Source organism: Ochlerotatus camptorhynchus, unplaced genomic scaffold, assembly GCF_037179485.1.
Source record: "Ochlerotatus camptorhynchus isolate MF236.1 unplaced genomic scaffold, CSIRO-AGI_Acam_v1.1 ptg000078l, whole genome shotgun sequence".
NCBI lineage: Eukaryota > Metazoa > Arthropoda > Insecta > Diptera > Culicidae > Ochlerotatus > Ochlerotatus camptorhynchus.
Genome location: NW_027040568.1, coordinates 322,941 through 340,693, shown reverse-complemented (window position 1 = coordinate 340,693; position 17,753 = coordinate 322,941). Strand labels below are relative to the sequence as shown.

General features: G+C 36.0%; 1 protein-coding gene across 3 annotated transcripts in view; it reads right to left on the bottom strand.

Annotated features, from left to right (window-relative positions):
* bun (bunched) overlaps positions 1–17,753 on the bottom strand; it is a 334,561-nt gene that overhangs the window by 69,701 nt on the left and 247,107 nt on the right. Inside the window, exon 4 of one of the 3 annotated variants that reach the window (XM_065217689.1) lies at positions 11,557–11,807. The exons of the other annotated variants lie outside the window; for them this stretch is intronic. Within the exon in view, the coding sequence (XP_065073761.1) occupies positions 11,750–11,807 (58 nt within the window). The 3' untranslated portion in view covers positions 11,557–11,749. Of the gene's footprint in view, positions 1–11,556; positions 11,808–17,753 lie in introns of those variants that run through there. 3 annotated transcript variants of the gene reach the window in all.

Here is a 17,753-nt window from a genome sequence, read left to right as displayed (position 1 = left end):
ATGTAAACAGGTTTATTTTAAACTAGTCGTGCTTGCATACGAAAGCGCCGTGAAAGTGTAAACACTTATTTTGCAAGTTTTTTTGTGAGCCGAATCGGTCTTGCCTGATGATAACATTTAAAAGAGAGTCCCATCTCATAAGTAGACGCAAAAAGCAGCCAAGCCAGATGAAAGCTTGCTCTTTCGTACTTTTGAACCTCCATAATTAACAATCGTTTGCTCAACCTCTCCACATCTTGCTGGTTTGTTTTTGTTTGCCTTCTTGTGTTTACCAAGAGATTACTTGTCCACGAACTTACAGAGCTTGACTCGTTAATCAATTATTTCAATAACTCTCGGGACTTGTTTACAGCTCGGCCCAGATCAATATTCGCTTGCGATGATCTCAGCTGTGCTCAGCATTCATTTTTGATAACATGCATTCCAGTGATTGACGTGATGCAAAAACGTGAAACTTCAGCTCCGCGGTGTTATTTATTGGTGGAAGTACCATCTCTAAAAATAGATTCATCCATTAATCTCAACTCTCTGTGCTCCTGTGCTGATTAATCACTGCATGTTTCATGAGAATTAATCTTTTGAGTTGGACTACACTTTATTCATACGTTCATATTATATACTACCTTCAACTTTTGGAAGCATTTGTATTGTAAAATGTTCCCTAGATTAAACTCCTTACCAGCGAGATTAGTGGGCTCTGTGAAGTTATAGTAGTGACGCTAAAGTAGTAACGCAGTGGTAAAATAAACAATTGAATTTTTTAACAGTGAAGTCTGAAAAATCAAACGATCTACTTTGGCACCGATTGAAAGGCCTGTGGGCTTAATAGATTAACATGTTGCTAAAAAGCGCTTAAAACGCCGATTAATCATTTAACCCCGACTTCCCCTAGTGAAAATCAGCACAAATTATTAAGCAAAGAGTCGATTCACACTTAGTATTAATTTGAACTAGATGCAATGTTATGTAAATAAATCAAAGATTAAAGAATTAAATTAATCAGTGATAGCCAAACATCAATTTCGGATAGTCCGAAAACTATAAATGTTTCAGATATCAAAATATTCACATAACCGTAATTCAAAACTTTTTCATTCATCTTTAAGATGCTTGTTTAAGATATACTTTGGTGCAAACAAACACTGAAAAAACGCTTGGGTTTCTTAGAACATTGGAAAAGAGTTTGAAAAAGGTGGCTGACAAAATCGGGTTATTAATATATTTATTACGTATTCACGAGACTGAAGAATGTCGTTATAAGAAATGTGTGCAATTATCGCCAAGGGTACGTCGTTATAGCGAAAATGTTGCAATAGATAGGAATTTGCATAAGAATTTCAAGGGACTAGTGGAAATGTCGCTGCAGAGAGATTTGTCACAATAAAGGTAGTCGTTATAGAAAGTTTTGACTGTAATTTTTCCTACAACTTTATCCCAGATGACATTTCGATTGGAAATGAAGTTTTCGAGTTATGATTTGTTAGAAAAATATCGATTACGCTATTTTGGAGTTTTTAACGAGATTCAAAATGGCCGAATTTGAGCTCAAATGTGAATAATTGACCATAACAAACAATTATGCAAAGTTTCATGCAAATCTGAGAAGGTTGCATCAGTTCAATTCGTCATTTGGCGTGGAACTACTCTATAAGTGAGATTTAAAAACATTTCATATACAAAATTACAATTTGGGCGACCCTAAAACTTGTGTCAATAAATTGTTTATATATTTAAAAAGGATATGATTATTTTGACTTTAGAGCTTTGTCAATAATCGATCAAATTTCCATTAAACGCAATTACGGCCTTGATATGCTTTAGGAACATGTTACAAGTTCAGATTTTATAGCTCGGGTTCGATAGATTTCAATATTCAAATATTTGTAGTGAGGCAAAGCGTAAGCGTAAGCGTATAAATTTCCAATAATTAGTTTATGGTTTTATTAATCAAATACTGCACATGATTTAAAGAAGAAGACACGTTTTCAAGAAGGTCAAATGACCTTGCTCTTTTCAGGTGCGAGTCTAAAGTTGGCTCATGGCTGAATTGTGACAAAAAAAAACAAAAACCTACCCCACCCGTGTCCCCTCGAGATCGTCAAGTCGACGATGACAGGAGCACATATCGTGGTAGGGGTAAACAATAGTTGCAATTTCCAAACCTACGACTGGATGCCTTCCTTCAAATAACAATTGAAGTGCGGTAAAAATCGGTAGAACTGTTTCAAACACACAGTTGGTACTTGAACGGGTCGGTTTTCATCTCTTTTTGCCAGTGGTGGCGGGGGGGGGGGACACCCCTCACCATCCCTCTCCAAAGGGGGAGTTTGGTAAAGAGAGATGAAAAAACCGATTTGTACCTTCCTTAAAAGTTGTCCTAGTTCGCTATTCTAATATCTATATACAATCTTCACACTGCCGTACTCTAACGGAACTATCAACTCTATGCTTTCATCTACTCCATCTATCGTATAAAAATTACCACTACAGTCTGTTATTTGAAATTAGCATCTTCAACTATGTAAATCGTTGACTTCACGTAGAAGTAATACTAAAAACATAAAGTCAAAAAAAAAAAAAAAAAAAAACCATTGAAAAAGAGACTAAAAACTGACCAAAATATGACTTCAAAATTATCCTAAAACTTTCGGAAATAGAACGATGAAAATTATTTTTTTCAGTAATTGTACAACTAGATTAACAACTAAAAATACTGGACAGATATATTTTACTATATTTGAAATTCTTTAAGTCTAGAAAAAATAACAATTTGTTATATGATTGCTCACTAGATCCTGTCTTGGCTTAAGAGATTTTTTTAAGATTCTGGGACTTCGATTATTTTCAAGCTTTTGAACTTTGTGGATGTTTGATAGGTTTTTGGTTTAGTTTTAATAAATTCCAGACGTTTAATCTTCTTAAATTTAAAATTCTGTTATCAATAACCTTTTAAAATACTATATTGGAAAGGGTCTTCGATTAATTTGCGATACCTCTAACGACATGAAATTAGGAAAACGATTTTTGATGAAACAAAAACTGCAAGATGCGGAAATTTACAATTTCTAGGGACTAAGACAGTTTTTGAGGTTATCATACTCGCTTCAGAAGTTCCGGAGTGAACATTTTGTTTATGCCTTCTTTAAATTGAACATGGGGCGCAAAAGAAACTTAAATCAATGCTGACTAACTTAAACTGTAATGATAATCGTAATACGAACCAAAAACCAATAGATCCCCTGTGCCACCTTGGGAAAGAAAAGGTGGGAAATTAAAAAAAAATGAAGGAAAAGTATTCCAGATTCCAGATGATTTTTCATGTTGTTGGTAATAATTAAAGCTTAAATAAATTTCCTGAGTTTTCCAGACCATTTACGAATGGGTCTACCGTACGCAAAAAGTACGCAAAGCTAGGCAACGCAAATATAATAATAAAAAAAAAACTAAATTGCCCCTTAACTTTTAAAACATGACAATCAGTTTAAGCTTGCAGATTTCCAATCAAAATCATTAGTAGTATATGATCTCAAAGAAATTCAAAGTTTCTTATTCAAAGTCTATTTTCCAGACTTTATATAATTTGTTATAATTACTAGAATTAAAAAAGGAAGTCTCAAACATTAGATACATTTCGTTTTCGCAATCCTAAAAACATTTAGTTGCGTGGGGATGACCCCGGCAATGGCTAAAAGTCTCTTTAATAAAGTAACTTAAACAAACCTAAAGTGACTATGATAACAAAAAAAAAACATATTTCGTTGTTCAGCAGTTGGACTATTTCTATAAGTTGCGGCTCTTGAATATCTCTCATATTTCAGAATCTTGGAATTTTTGTTATGCCCTGAATATTGAATATAAAATATAATAAATGATTTTAAAATAAACTCTCTGGTATTCCCTCTGCAATGCTCATAAAATTAAGAATAATTAGAATTATTAAATAATTAATAAGAAATTACCCGAACAGTTGTCCTGAAAATTCACTTGGAGTTCACCTCAGCATTCACTTAATATTCTCCTGAAATTCCCATGAAATAAAGGTCTTCTAGTAAATCCCAATTTTTTTTTTGAAATATCTAAAAAAAAACATTACCGAAGTATCCTTGGAATACTCCTCGAAATCCCAAGGAAATTTTACTCATTTTTTAGGAATATTCCTGACAAATCCTTTGGTATTATTCTCAGAATTTCAATCGAATATATTTCTGAATTGATATTCTTCATCTAAGAAATTACTTGCAGATCTCCTAACAAATTCCTTAGATTTCTCCTCTAAATTTGTCAGAACCCTCTTAAAATTTTTGACCCAATTCATTTTACTCAGATTTAATTGTAATCCTCCGTAGCATGCCCTCATTTAATTTTCCGAAAATTCCCATGAAAATATTCTCCGGATTGCTTTTCTTCCAGAATCTTCTTGAAATCATCCTCAGAATGTCCATATTTCTTTTATGTATTACCTTGGAGTTCTCCTCAGAATTATCATGGTATAATCCTCCTTCTCGTTAAAATTTTCTCATAATTCCTTGAAAACTAACGTCAAAAACTGTTATGTATTTTCATTAAAATTTCATTTAACATTTTTTCCAGTTTGGCATTGAAGTTCACGGGTTTATCCCGGTTTTTTTTTCGGTGACGTTGAATTTCCAGCATTTACCGGTCAACTGGTCACCCTGATTATAGTATTTTGCAGTTGAAACTGGACTTCTCACAGGTGCGTCCGTTCGTTAGTTTAAGGTTAGTTAGTAATCGCTGTGGAACCCTTTTTTCCAACCTCAAAATTTCAAGAGCATAAGTATCAGCACTCACAAAACATACAACAATTAAACTGAAACTTCACGTTTGCTGTAGAGCAGCAAACAAAGAATTCAAATTTTATGAGTGATGTCGCAACAATGAACGAAATGTGTGCTCTAGAACGACATGGCGGCCATTATTGGACGCATCAAGGAATCATCCTAATGAACTTCCAACTAGGAACTAAGCATAGTCTACAACAACTTTTATATTAGTTTTTGAACGAATTTATCATTGCAATTCAAGCAGGAATTTCTTCTCGAGGAGTGACTTTTTGTCGAAAATAGGGACTTTTAGTTACCATCTTAAAAAAAAGTGACAAAGTCACTAAAAAGTCCTGTCGGCTGTTTTCTTCTTCTTCTTCTTCTTCTTCTTCGCATTTTAAGCTTATTGCAAATCGCATATTAGCTTATTGCGTGCTCTCAATTTAGTGTTCTAAATGCACTTCCACAGTTATTAATTGAGCGCTTCCGATGCCTGTACCATTTTTTGCATTAGTATAAATGTGTGGCAAGTCCAATCATACTCTATGCCCAGGGAAGTCGAGAAATTTTCCAACCCGAAAAATTCCTAGACCGGATCGGGAATCGAACCCATCCACCTCCAGCATGGTCTTGCTTTGTAGTTGTGCCTTTACCGACTGAGCTAAGGGAGGCCTGTTTTCCAATGGAATTTAAAACTTGTCTTGGCTTCCAAACACGCAAAACTGTATAATTTGATGGATCAATAATGGGGCTGGCCAGAAACCTCTTGGGTTTCTTCTAAAACAGCAGAGGTGATTTAATAAGAATGTTGCAGATTTTCTGCAACACATCAAATTCGGATGCATTAGGTTTGGACATTTAGCCTACAAGTACCATTTATTTGGATCTAGTAAACATGTACCATTGTGTCTAGCTTATATTATCTTCCGCTGGTTGTTCGGACCCAGAAAAAAGAGGCGGTTATGCTGAGTCGTTATATCAACTGAACGTTTGAGTCATTAGGCATTACAAAATGAATTTAACATGATCAACTGTTTTGCTCCTGCCAGTGACATAAACCACTTTAAATATCTTCTGAGAGAGCGTTTCAACGTTTATTTTCTTGGTTTATAACTGACATATTTCTTTTAACAATGTCAATGGCGAAGTCATGCATAATAAATCTGTAAATGAAGCGAAAAAACCAATAGGTTATTGACTCCACAATCTTTCTTTCACTCAAAACATCATCTAACAACTTCATCAACCTTCACCTACCGTAAATTAAAGCAAGCAAAAAACTAATCGCAACATCAAAACCTCAATTAATATCAAATTAACCTTGATTTTGGATTAGGCGATTCATGCGTAAAAACACACGCGAATCATTAGTCAAAGTCGGCAACGGTAAAGGTCAACTTTTTCACCACAACGAACCCCACACACTCCGTCGATCTGTCTATGTTTTTCTTCAATCTCTTTGTTTCCCTATACTTATTGACTTATTGCCAAAAAACGCCAAATCCTCTCATACCGCCAAACTGCACTTTTCACTCTCCCGAAAAAAAACAACAACAAAAACTAATGGACATCAATAAGCATCTGAAATTAATCACGCTACCACAAAATGAGCGATGACTAATGTTCATCTCCGAAGCCAAACCAAAATAACTACGCAAAGTTTTGCGATGATTCTATTCGAATTCATTTTTCAGGCTTTCACGATCGAAAAAAAAACATAAACACGTTCGCAAATTCAAACCAAACTGTTTACAAACAGACTGTTTTTGTATTATTATTATTATTTTCCCTGAGCTCAAATGTATGGCGCGATTGGCACCTCTTCTGCAGAGGAAAAAAAATGAGAGCACACTTTTTAATAAACTCCTCACGTCGTCCGTCACACTTGGGATCGGAATGCTGATTCGAGTATAAAGTGTGGTTTGGTCGTTTTATGTTACTCATTTTGTTTGTCTTTTCTTGCTTGCTTTCATTCAAATCAAGGCCCAGTAATATTCCGCTGTTTGTGTTGTGTTTTTCTGTCTTTTTGAGGCTTTGCTTTTATTAATGTCATGTCACCTTTACTTTGAGATTCGAGCGTACGTATTGTTCGGTGTGTCGCATGAATTGGAATTTCACGGGATCTGTCCCCACGATAAACATTTGATTTCATTTTTTCGTATTTTGTCGATGATTCCTTTGAAAGCGATTTTATTTTTGTTTTTATACCACAATTCGCATTGCTACGGCGGCGGCGGCGGGGGGCCATGCGGCACTAAGGAATATTCAAATGGGTATGTATGGTTTATTTTTATTAGCTCTGGTCGGTTCTGAGAATGTTGACACACGGCTCGACTGTATACCCGAGCAAAGTCCAGCATCTAAATGACAGCAAATTGAAATCAAGTTTTGATATCAACATCAAAATGAATTCATTATTTGATTTCAGTTTACGCAATTGACAAGTTTGATACCTAATTTTGTTTTCATTTTGATTATCAACAGTAAAAATTGATATCAAATTGAGTTTTCAGTTTGCTCACATTGATAGCAGAAATAGTTTTCAATGTGATGTCACAGGAAGATTTGTTTGCTCTCAATTTTGATATTTTAACCGTAAAACGACCAAAACGACAGCAACCTGAGTAATCATTATCAGCGAAATCACAATATCAAATTTAGATTTCAATTTGATCTCAGACTTTGCTCGGGTATGGCGTGATATGGCCTTGCGGGGATAGTTCTTCATCGTAGAGATTTTATTCCAATCTCTATTGTACTGTACTAGTGTTCTGGTGGTTGGTTGAGGGATGTGATTCTTGAAGATTTGAAGCAATTAAACTGTGCGAAAAAGCAGACTTTAACCCTTTGTTACCTTGGGTTCAATTTGACTCCGGCCCCTTTGACAAAGTAGAACTTTTTTTTGGGAAGCAATTTGTCTAATTATTTAAATTAAATCTGGTTCGAAATACTTGATAAATTATATCTTTCAACAATTTTCTTAAAAAAAAACAACGATTTCTATATATAAAACAGCGAAAAAGGTTATCTTCTTAAAAAATTTTGGTATCCACGACAGATACGTATTTCGACTACAATGTGCAGTCTTCATCAGTGTCATTCCCACTAAAGACTTATCAAAAACGTAACCCCCTTAAGTACTCATCCCCTAGGTAAAAATGTCAAGATCACAGGTATAAAAATGAAACTACAATGTGCTTCCTAATTAAAAAACCAAAGATTTAAGTAAAGGAGAAAAATCTATACAAATCTCTAATAAGGAGAATTCCCAAAGGCTTGGTAGCCACCATAATGAGGTAATGAAATTGGGTTGTTAGCGGGATGCTTTAAATAAAATAGCAAAACAGTTTATCTTTCATTTAATTCCACTAAATTAATAAACGATTTCGACTTTTCACCAAATATTTAAAATACATCAGTGCTCATCCGGTTCATGTCAACAAACTAAAATTAAATTTCTGAAACTTACTTTAAAGATTTGTTCGGTCACAATAGCTTTAAAATCTATCGATAAATTGCAATTTGCCGTGACACATTATACCGGAGGCATCGTATTTGGAGTGTTAAAAATCAAAACTAGTCCCCAAGCAAATAATGCAGTGATAGCTGTCACAGAAAGTTTCTATAATAAAGATTATAATAATAAGAAGAATCAATTTTCCCTGAGCCTCACTTAGCTCAGACGGTAAAGGCGAAGCTATAAAGCAAGACCATGCTGGAGGCGGCTGGGTTCGAATCCCGATATGGTCGAGTAATTTTTCCGGTTGAAAAATTTCTCGATTTCTCTGGACCCTGCTTGCCACACAATAATACTAATGCAAAAATGGTACAGGCTTAGAAAGCTCCCCATTAACAACCGTGGAAGTGCGTCTAGAACTCTAAGTTGATCTAGTTATTAACAAAATTTAACATTTTTGGCAATGTTGTTTTTGAGCATTTGCAAGTATTTTTGATTTTTTAACCTCCAACTCCTTGACACTAAAGTGTTAGGGACCGTGCACAGATCTATATGAGCTTTCATTGTGTTTGTACTGAGATCATAAAACAAATTTGCGTGGCCATGACAGCAGCGACGAAAGCTCTTATGGTTTTCTGCTCGATTATTAAAGTTTATTGAATATACAGGTACATTATTTTGCACGCATCAAACATGAATAGTAACGTCGTCATTTCAAACCGACATGCATCTATACATTATTATTGTTCCTGGGTTTGCTTTAAAATTGCCTGCTTTTTCCCGGTTTTCCCTTATAAAAAAAAATCCGACATTTTCCTGGTTTTCCTGGTTAACTTGCCACCCTGTATTAATGATTCCGTTAACACTACTCTGTTGATTCCGTTCACACAGTTCTGGTCTGTTTGCAAATCTCCTTGTCAGGCTGTACACGCTGATTTTTAATTAATCTACATATGTAGCAAAAATTTGCTACCGAATCAAGCTGTATCAAGCTTTATGTAAATATCTTAAAGAACTTTGGTGACTACATTTTTATAAATAGTGAATTTTGGGCGAAAAAATAGACTTTTTATGGGATATTACTTCCTTCAGTAAGATGTTCACGAATGCAAGGTCTTCAAAATTATGATAATGTATAACAGAATTTACACACCAGATGGCGCAGGAAACAAAAAGTGTCTAGTTGAACTAGCAAAAATCTAGAGATTCTGCTCATATGGAAGGTTCCTGTTTTCGGAAAAACGACTTTTTCAGTCAAGTTATTTAAGTTGTTCAGTGAACAGCTCGTTCAGAATACATCTACCAGACGGCGCTTGTGTACCATTCCATTGTTTGCTTTTACTTGACATCTTGACTAGACAGAAGGCAATGTTGATCAGGTGGGCAAGATTTATTGAAAGGTTGACAGCTCCGTTCAGACTTCATTCGCCAACGTAATTTATAATTGATGGTCTTTACTTGACATCGCGCTTAGATATAAGGTTCCTTGCTTGGCCAAAGTTGTTCAATTGAACAAACCTATTCTATGGTGAACAGTTCAGTTCAGAATTCACTCACTAGGCGGCGCTAGTGAATCCCCAAGAAAATTCGTTAGAGTGTGATCTACGTGAAATATAATTTTATTTTTCTCAGAGCACCTAAATGTACATGATTTTTTCTAAGTGTGTAGATAAATGCAGGTTTTCTTTCGGAGTTCTTTTCAGAATTCCTCTAGAATAATTGAGGTTCTGTTTGATATTCTGTAGACATTTGCTCAGATTTCCCTTAACCCTTGAAAATTACCTCGCAATTCCCTGTATATTCTCCCAAAATTGCCTTGGACTTCATTTCCATTGAAATTAAGGAATACTTCTTGGCATTCTATTGAAGCTCTCCTCAAAATTTCTTGGAGCAATTTTTTTCAAAATTCCTTTTGGAATTTTCTTTGGAATCTCCAACATTACATTGAAACTTTAATTAGAAAACACTACGAATTCCAAGAAATTTACCCCTCATAATCCCCATGGCACCGTCGACATAAACATGAGCAGTTATTTCGAGTTTTACTGTTTTCATGATTTTTTTCTTGATAATCACATCATTTTTCAAAAGATGATCATTCTTTTCTCACATCAATCAATTTGGCCTACTGATAATTTAATAGGATAAGAATTCCTGTATTATTCCGGAATAATTAGTGGCGTTTTGAGCCTAATATTCTCTTTTTCAGACCAGCAATTAGTCGTCACAAGGGTTAGAAATAATTGATCGAATTTCGGCCTAATGACCATTCGACCTAATGATTATTCGGCCTAATGACCCAGCATCTAATCTATTAAAATCTGTTTTCCACTTCCGCATTTAAATCGCAAATTCTATCCAGTATACACACTTGTTAAACAACAATTGTTACGCGTTACGGCTAGGGGTTTGTTACGAGTTGTTATGAGTAAAATATCATGTTTCGTGTTACGTAATATTTGAACGAACCATTTCGGAAGAAAAAACTACAAGGGACAGCCCTATGGGGTTGTACGCAATGGTGACGTAGGACTACGTGGTCTTATATAATAAATCTTATTTGTTGACTGTAGCAGTCGAGCTAGTGTTTTGTGTAGGAGTAGGAATTTGAGCAGGGTTCTCTCTGTTTATACTCTTTAGTATGAGGCGCTTGACATAGATGGCCCACAGCAACTCACGAAGAGCTACTGATTTCGATCAATAGCGGAGCGGTTTCTTCCTCCTTCTATGGATGCTCATGTGGGCTGCCACTCGCTGCTTGCAGGCAGCCTTTCGTTGTGTACTGGAGAACACCACCACTCATCACGCGGGGATTGAATAAACACCATTTGGTGAGACCGGATAGAATTCAACTTTGAAATCTGTGTTAGGGAAATCGTTTTTCGCAGGCATTCGGTGATAATTTTAATTATCATAGCAACAGTTGCACATTCGTGCAATTGTCAATAGTGACATATTAAAAAATGATAAAGTCTTAAATTCAACCGATGCGATTTGAAAACTTAGCAAGTCATTTAAAACCCGAGACTTTTTCATTTAAGATACATATTAAATTATGATAGAGCGATTTTCATCGTGAGATAGAGATATACTAATTAAAATCATCCTAGAATTTTGAAACCCAAAAAACTAGTTGCTCGATTTCAGTGAGTAAATATCAGTAAAAGAATTAATTAAAATTACTTTATATAAACCTCAAATAAAAAATAAATTATGTGAGATTTCTGGGCTATATTACCATTCAAAGGAACAACCAAACAAAGTCCTGCATAATATGACGGGAATTTATTTATTTTTTTTATTTTTATAATTTATTTATTTATATTTCGGCTCTTGAACTTGAACACATTGATTTAAGATAACAAGCATGTTGTTCTATACATCGATTACGTCGAAAGACATGTAAATTTAACTATTCCTTATGATGGCTATTATATTTTTAAGACTAATTCCGTCGAATCTAAAGTGGGACATAAAGACACCAGTCAAGTATATACCTTTACCCTCATCCCTACACATCGAGTAAGATCTGTATTTGTGGATCATTAAATGAGAAGGGTTGAACATACCTGTAAAGAGAGGAAAAATATACATTGATTAGAATAAACATAAAAAGTACAATCATACATCATTTTACGTATCATTTCAAAAAAAAAAAACATTCTACGACGCCATTACCGTGATACCCCATTTTGAATGTTAATCCATTCATCAAACGTTACGAGCCATGCCAAATAAATATTCATATCCATTCCACTAATTTTGTTTGCACGGCCACGGCGCCAGTTGAATTTTTGCTTCAAACTTCCTTGCTTTTCGATCATTTATTCACCGTTGCCGTCGTCATGTGATGTTTGTCGTTTTCCATTTAGTTGCTAAGTTGGAGGTATGCGGCGCGCCACAGGACCACTTTTCCGGTCACCATTTGGTAAGGCGATAAATTTTCCCCAGCACCCGGAGGAAGAGGTCAGTTTTCACGCGACATTCACGGTGTGAATTTGAAATGGCTAAACTACACGAACGATGTTTGCTTAACATACATTTCCCAAGCGACGACACCGACAAGCTCCGGGATGGGGATTGGAATTTGGATTCACATCCCAGCTTAATTTGTCGATCAATTCTGCCGGCTGCTTGAGTATTAAAGGCCGTGGCGCATTCCATTTTTATACTCATTGGAGGATTAATGTCAACAGGCCTGGGTAAAGAGGAGAAACAAGTTGTGATGATTCAACATTGCAAAGATTAACAACTTTGTTTTTGATATCTTTTCTCGACAGAATGTAAAATGTCTCGCAGGATGATGGAAGGGTAGTGTTGAGTTTTCAGTAAGACAAGTTAATGAATGTTGTTTACTTACAAAAAGGTTGTTTTCCTTGATTTTCCCAGAAACTCATTATATCGATTCAAATTCAAACCAAAGGCACGCTAGAAGGTCATTTTCGTGGTGCCAGGTTGAGTATCGATTTCCGTTCGCTCGACCAAAGGTGGGCAACATGCAATCCTCTATGTCCGGTCCGTCCGGTGTGGTTTTGCTGTTGGCAATGAATCAAATATGACATGATACGGAAAAAGGGAAAAAGGGAAAGAAAGAGAGCCGTCCGAGTCCAAGGCCATCAGTTTGTTGGAAATCGAGTGTAAGCATAACGCAAGTGGGTATGAAATATTCAAACCCAATGCCGACACGATATGTGTGAATGAACGTCTATATAGAATATATAGAGATATCACAATACGCTGCTGTGATCATGAAAATTAAAAAAAAAAATCGATTAAAATTGTTAGTGATGACGATGGCAGCTTTTGTTGACGTTAGTTGCAACATCACCGCGGCCAGTGGGTAAGTTCCAGACCAGTGACGCTCTGAGTTGATGTTCGTCCGTGTTGAAAAAATCATTGCGGAACAGGTTTACTGCACTTTCATCGAGAAGCCTCCCGCTAAGTGGCTGGCACGGAAATGTCAAAGGTTAAGTGTTGGTTGTAATAACGACTCAAGTGAGACACCGTCTGCGTTTAGTACGTGATGTGGGAGGCAAAGTTTTGTAGGTCAACCAGCTCTCCGTCAGTGGGTAGGGGCATGGAGGCTTTGGTTTTAGAATGGTCTCATTTGGGATTAGACTATTTGATTGGAAATTTTGTTTATTAACACATATGTTGACTTAGGGATTTTTTATGTTGCATGTCGCTAATACTACATATCGTGTAGTTGTTGTAATAATGCCTTAAGTACGACACCAAAAAAATCGACTATCTACTACTCCACAACCAAAATAAGTGTTTATTATTTTAAAAAAATGTACTGAGCTTCAAGAGCAACAAATTGTCAAGTTTAATAATTTACAACATTTTTTAATCTAATGCTTCAAAAGGTATCATAATTTTGTTTTAGAATCATTATGTTTTGGGTACTGAAAAATGAGCGGTTGAACTTATAAATTATTTTAGAAACAATAAGACTTTGTTATTAAAATTTGAGACCTGGAGCAATTTCAAGTGGAGAAATCTAGCTAAAAAATATATGCAAGGATGTAAGATAAAATTTTAGAAAACTGAAGTTGAATTTTCTGGAGAATTTTAATTTTTTTTTCTTTGATTTGTTTTTCGTCGATCTTGTTTTCCGTGCTGAGCACCAATGCTACCGACGCCAGGGAGGCAGCTCCCACACCTGGACTCTACCTATCGACCCATCAACTCATGAACCGGGGACCAACGGCTTTACTTCCTTTCCGAAGGAAGGTGTGATCAGAGATGTTATGCCTCAGAACATCCCGGCGACGCCGACTGGGATTGAACCCAGGCCTGCTGAGGTGAGAGGTAATCACCCTTACCACTACACCACCGGCGCCGCTTTGGAGATTTTTTATGAGAATGCTAAATGAGGATAAATTTTTAGGAATTCTAGGGATGATTCTTGAGAAATTCTGAAGGGACTCCAATGGAATTCGACTACAAGTTCAACGTAATTTGGAAAAGTAAATATTGCAAGAATTGTGAGATGAAATAAAGGTACACACAAAACATCAAGTAGATCGATCATTATCGTTCGATTTTCGGTTCTGATTAAAAAAAAAAAAAAAAAAAAAAAAACAAAGTTCTATTATGCAGTGGTTTGTTGCACTAAAACCTAGCTCGCGCTTGGTCATGAACGCTTTTTTTTACCTTACAGAACTTCCACCCCACTCATCTCAGTTATAAATTATGACATCTGAGCGGACTTCAAAAGAAATGTGGCATTGTTTTTGTATTCAAGCATATTTCCATCATTTTTCTAAAAAAATCGATTTTTATGTGGTAAATTTGCCTACTCCAAGGTAGTTTTTATGGGATGTGAGGAAAATTTGAAGATATTTCGTGGGCAATTACTGTATTTCAAGATTAATGAAATATTGATAAAAAAAACTATGGAGGGTCTCTTTCTATGCCATCTCACTCTTTTCCAGAAACGAACAAGCCCAAAATTGAAACTTTAATGCGCCCTTCGGTCAAATCCAATGAATTTCAGTTTTGCCTAGATTTGTTGTAACATGTAAAGTTTTTGAGAGAAATGGGTTTGAATTCGCACATGTTTATTTTATGGAAAGTTTGAGCTTATGTTGAAGAAGAAATCAGGACAGTTTCTCGAAAATTCAAAAGATAAATCCCGATTCGAATTTCAAGGAAATTTTAATAAGAATCGTGACCGAATTTTGAGAAGTATTTCAAGGGAATTCTGAGGAACAATCTCGTGAAAATTTGGCGGAAGAATCTGAGGAGAATTCTTTGATAATTCTAAGGAGAATTCCAAACAATTCTGAAGTCAACTGTATACCTCGGGATCATGTGGCTAGCGACGTCACCCAGGCATAATGTGTGTGAGGGTTTGATTTCCGCTCCAGTTAGTGAAATTATCGAAAACGTAAGTTTCTCTACTGATATACTGGGTGTTGTGTATTGTCCGTTGCAGGGTTCAACATTTTCAAAGCTCTAAAATGAACTCGTGTTTTTTTTCTCTCTCATACATACGTGTTCGACGTTTCATTTCTATAACGCCTAGCTAGACTATCAGCAAGAAACGAAAATAAAAAAAGCAGGACGCTTAGAAGGAAAGGCTGGCTGTGGAACTTCTCGTCGTTGCTTTGCTCATCGCTTTCAATGTAACTAACGTCGATTTTCTAGTTAAACGAAACCTCATTATGGCTTTCAATCCCCTTTCACGAACACTCTACTCTATCACCGCTCTTTCAATTTGTTTAAAATGCGTTATGTCCCGTTTTCGATCATTTTTTTTAGATAAATATATGGATGGAAGATAAATTAAAAATATTACGTGTAATCTTCAAGTGTTTTCACGTGAGAAATGCTTTAAATTTGTTATTTCATTTTCGGTCATATACGTCATGAAACCTTTGTTGATGTGTTTCATGAAAGAGAAAACTATCAAAGTCGAGCGCTCTTTCGCTCATCCGTTTCACCGAAGCTTGAAAGGAAGACCAATGGAGCAACGGGAGAAAGAGAGACAAGCGATTGAACATTTGTTTGTGCACGCCGACTGAGGTTCTAGAATGCTGCGAAGCTGTTCGACTGTAACAGAAAAAGAAAGCCAACAGTCTCTTCGTCGCATCGATTTGGTCGATTGAAGCTGATATTGTGACGCCCTGGTCCATTGTCTTATGTTAAGTATTCAGTAGACTCATGCAAAAATTGACTTTTTCGCTCCACAGTTCTTAAATGGTTTCAAATCGGGTCCTGATTAGCCTCCCAAAGTTAAAACTCATTTGGTTAGAAACAGACTTCGCACAAGCCATTTGAAGTTTACATGTAAATTACTATGGGAAATCTCAACTTTTTGTTCATTGCCTTCTAGTCTTTTTCCATATTGAGCTGCGAAACAGTTCGATAGCCATTCTTATAGAAAATTTTCTCAGCTACAATTTTGCTCAAGATCCTTTATATGTGAAACGAGACAGGAAAAAGTTATTAATTATTTAAGAGATTGGTAAACTTATGACATGATCAAGCAGCTACTCTATAGGCAACACTGTATTTTGCAGTGTGACATAGTAGCCATGATTTTTGAGCGAAAATTTCAAATTTTGCATCACTCTAGTATTCAGTCTATGTAACCTCTGGCTGTAGACGGTGTCCAACTCCAAAAGAATTCTGAGGAGAATTCCAAAGCTTCTAAATTTACGGAGATTCTGAGGAATGTTCCAAGATATCTAAGGGGAGAAATTCCAACAGATTCTCACAAGAGTTATAGGGACTGCCATGAAGAAAAAATCAAAAGAATACTGGCGAGAACCATAAGCTTATTGAGTGTAATTCTGAAAGTAAATCTAAAAAATAGATTATGCTGAAATAAATCATGAGAAAAATTCAAAAACACCCTGTGAAGAGTTGCAGAGAAGTTATCAAATTAATTCAGGTTATACATTTTTTCAAGATCCCGGGTACAGAAATTCAAGGCAAAGGATTTAGAAAAATGTAGCATAATTCTGAGCAAATGCTTTGAGATCTCATGCTTTGAAACAAATGTCAAGATACTAGTTTAAGAAAAATGTTCAAGATTCTAGGGATTGAAATATTTGTTCGACATTGCGATAGTCTCAGATAGAATGAGCTCAAACTTGTACATAAGGTTTAAAGGCTAACAGAAATATTCGAAATGCCAAACATCAGAAATGTTTTGAGTTTGCAAAGAAAACAAAAAATCAAATGTGGCTAAGATTTTTTTTAAATTCTCACTGGAATCATTTACGAAGATCTTGCCCAGGTCAACGCAAAAACAAACAGCCGCCCGGTATGGAATTATTTTACGTTAGTCCTTTGCATCACTGCACTGTAGATTCTTAGGATACTTGAGTGAGTGAGTTTTACACACATTTTCGATATCCCGCCCTAAGGAAAAAAAAATGAACCTCAGACTTAAAGAAGGGCATAGTAATGTTCCAGTTGGTACGTAGAGCCAGGCTACGTCCTTGGCATACAACCTGACAATATTTTGAACCGCTACAGTATATACTCTTTCTGGTGATGGCCAGAAGTTTGACATTGAAAAATGCCCAAATTTCAAAGCACGCAATACAAAATTTGCAAACGTTTTCAATCTTCAACTGACATCAGCAATCAGCCAATGAAAACAAAATCCAGATAACACCCACTTCCAGTCTACTCTTGCACATTCCACCCTGCAGCAATGCACTATCATCAACAGCAATACCTGTTCAGTTAGAAACAAAAACAAAATCAAAAAATACGCACAACACCAGCCACCCCCTCGGACGCACTCAACTGTGTGACCGATCGATCGCGTGGCTGGCCTCAAAACGTGTTCCATCACCAAACCATCGAAAGTGTTTCACTGCTGCTTGCTGCGTTGCGGCGCGAATGCACCGGCAGCATCATCATCAACAGCATCACCGTCAAATGCCTATTTTCTGTTTGATCTCCTTTCGGTGCTGCCACTCGACTGATAAAAAGCTATTACAAGTAGGTACGCTTTTCCCTCTCTCTCTCTATCTGTCTCTCCTTCACTG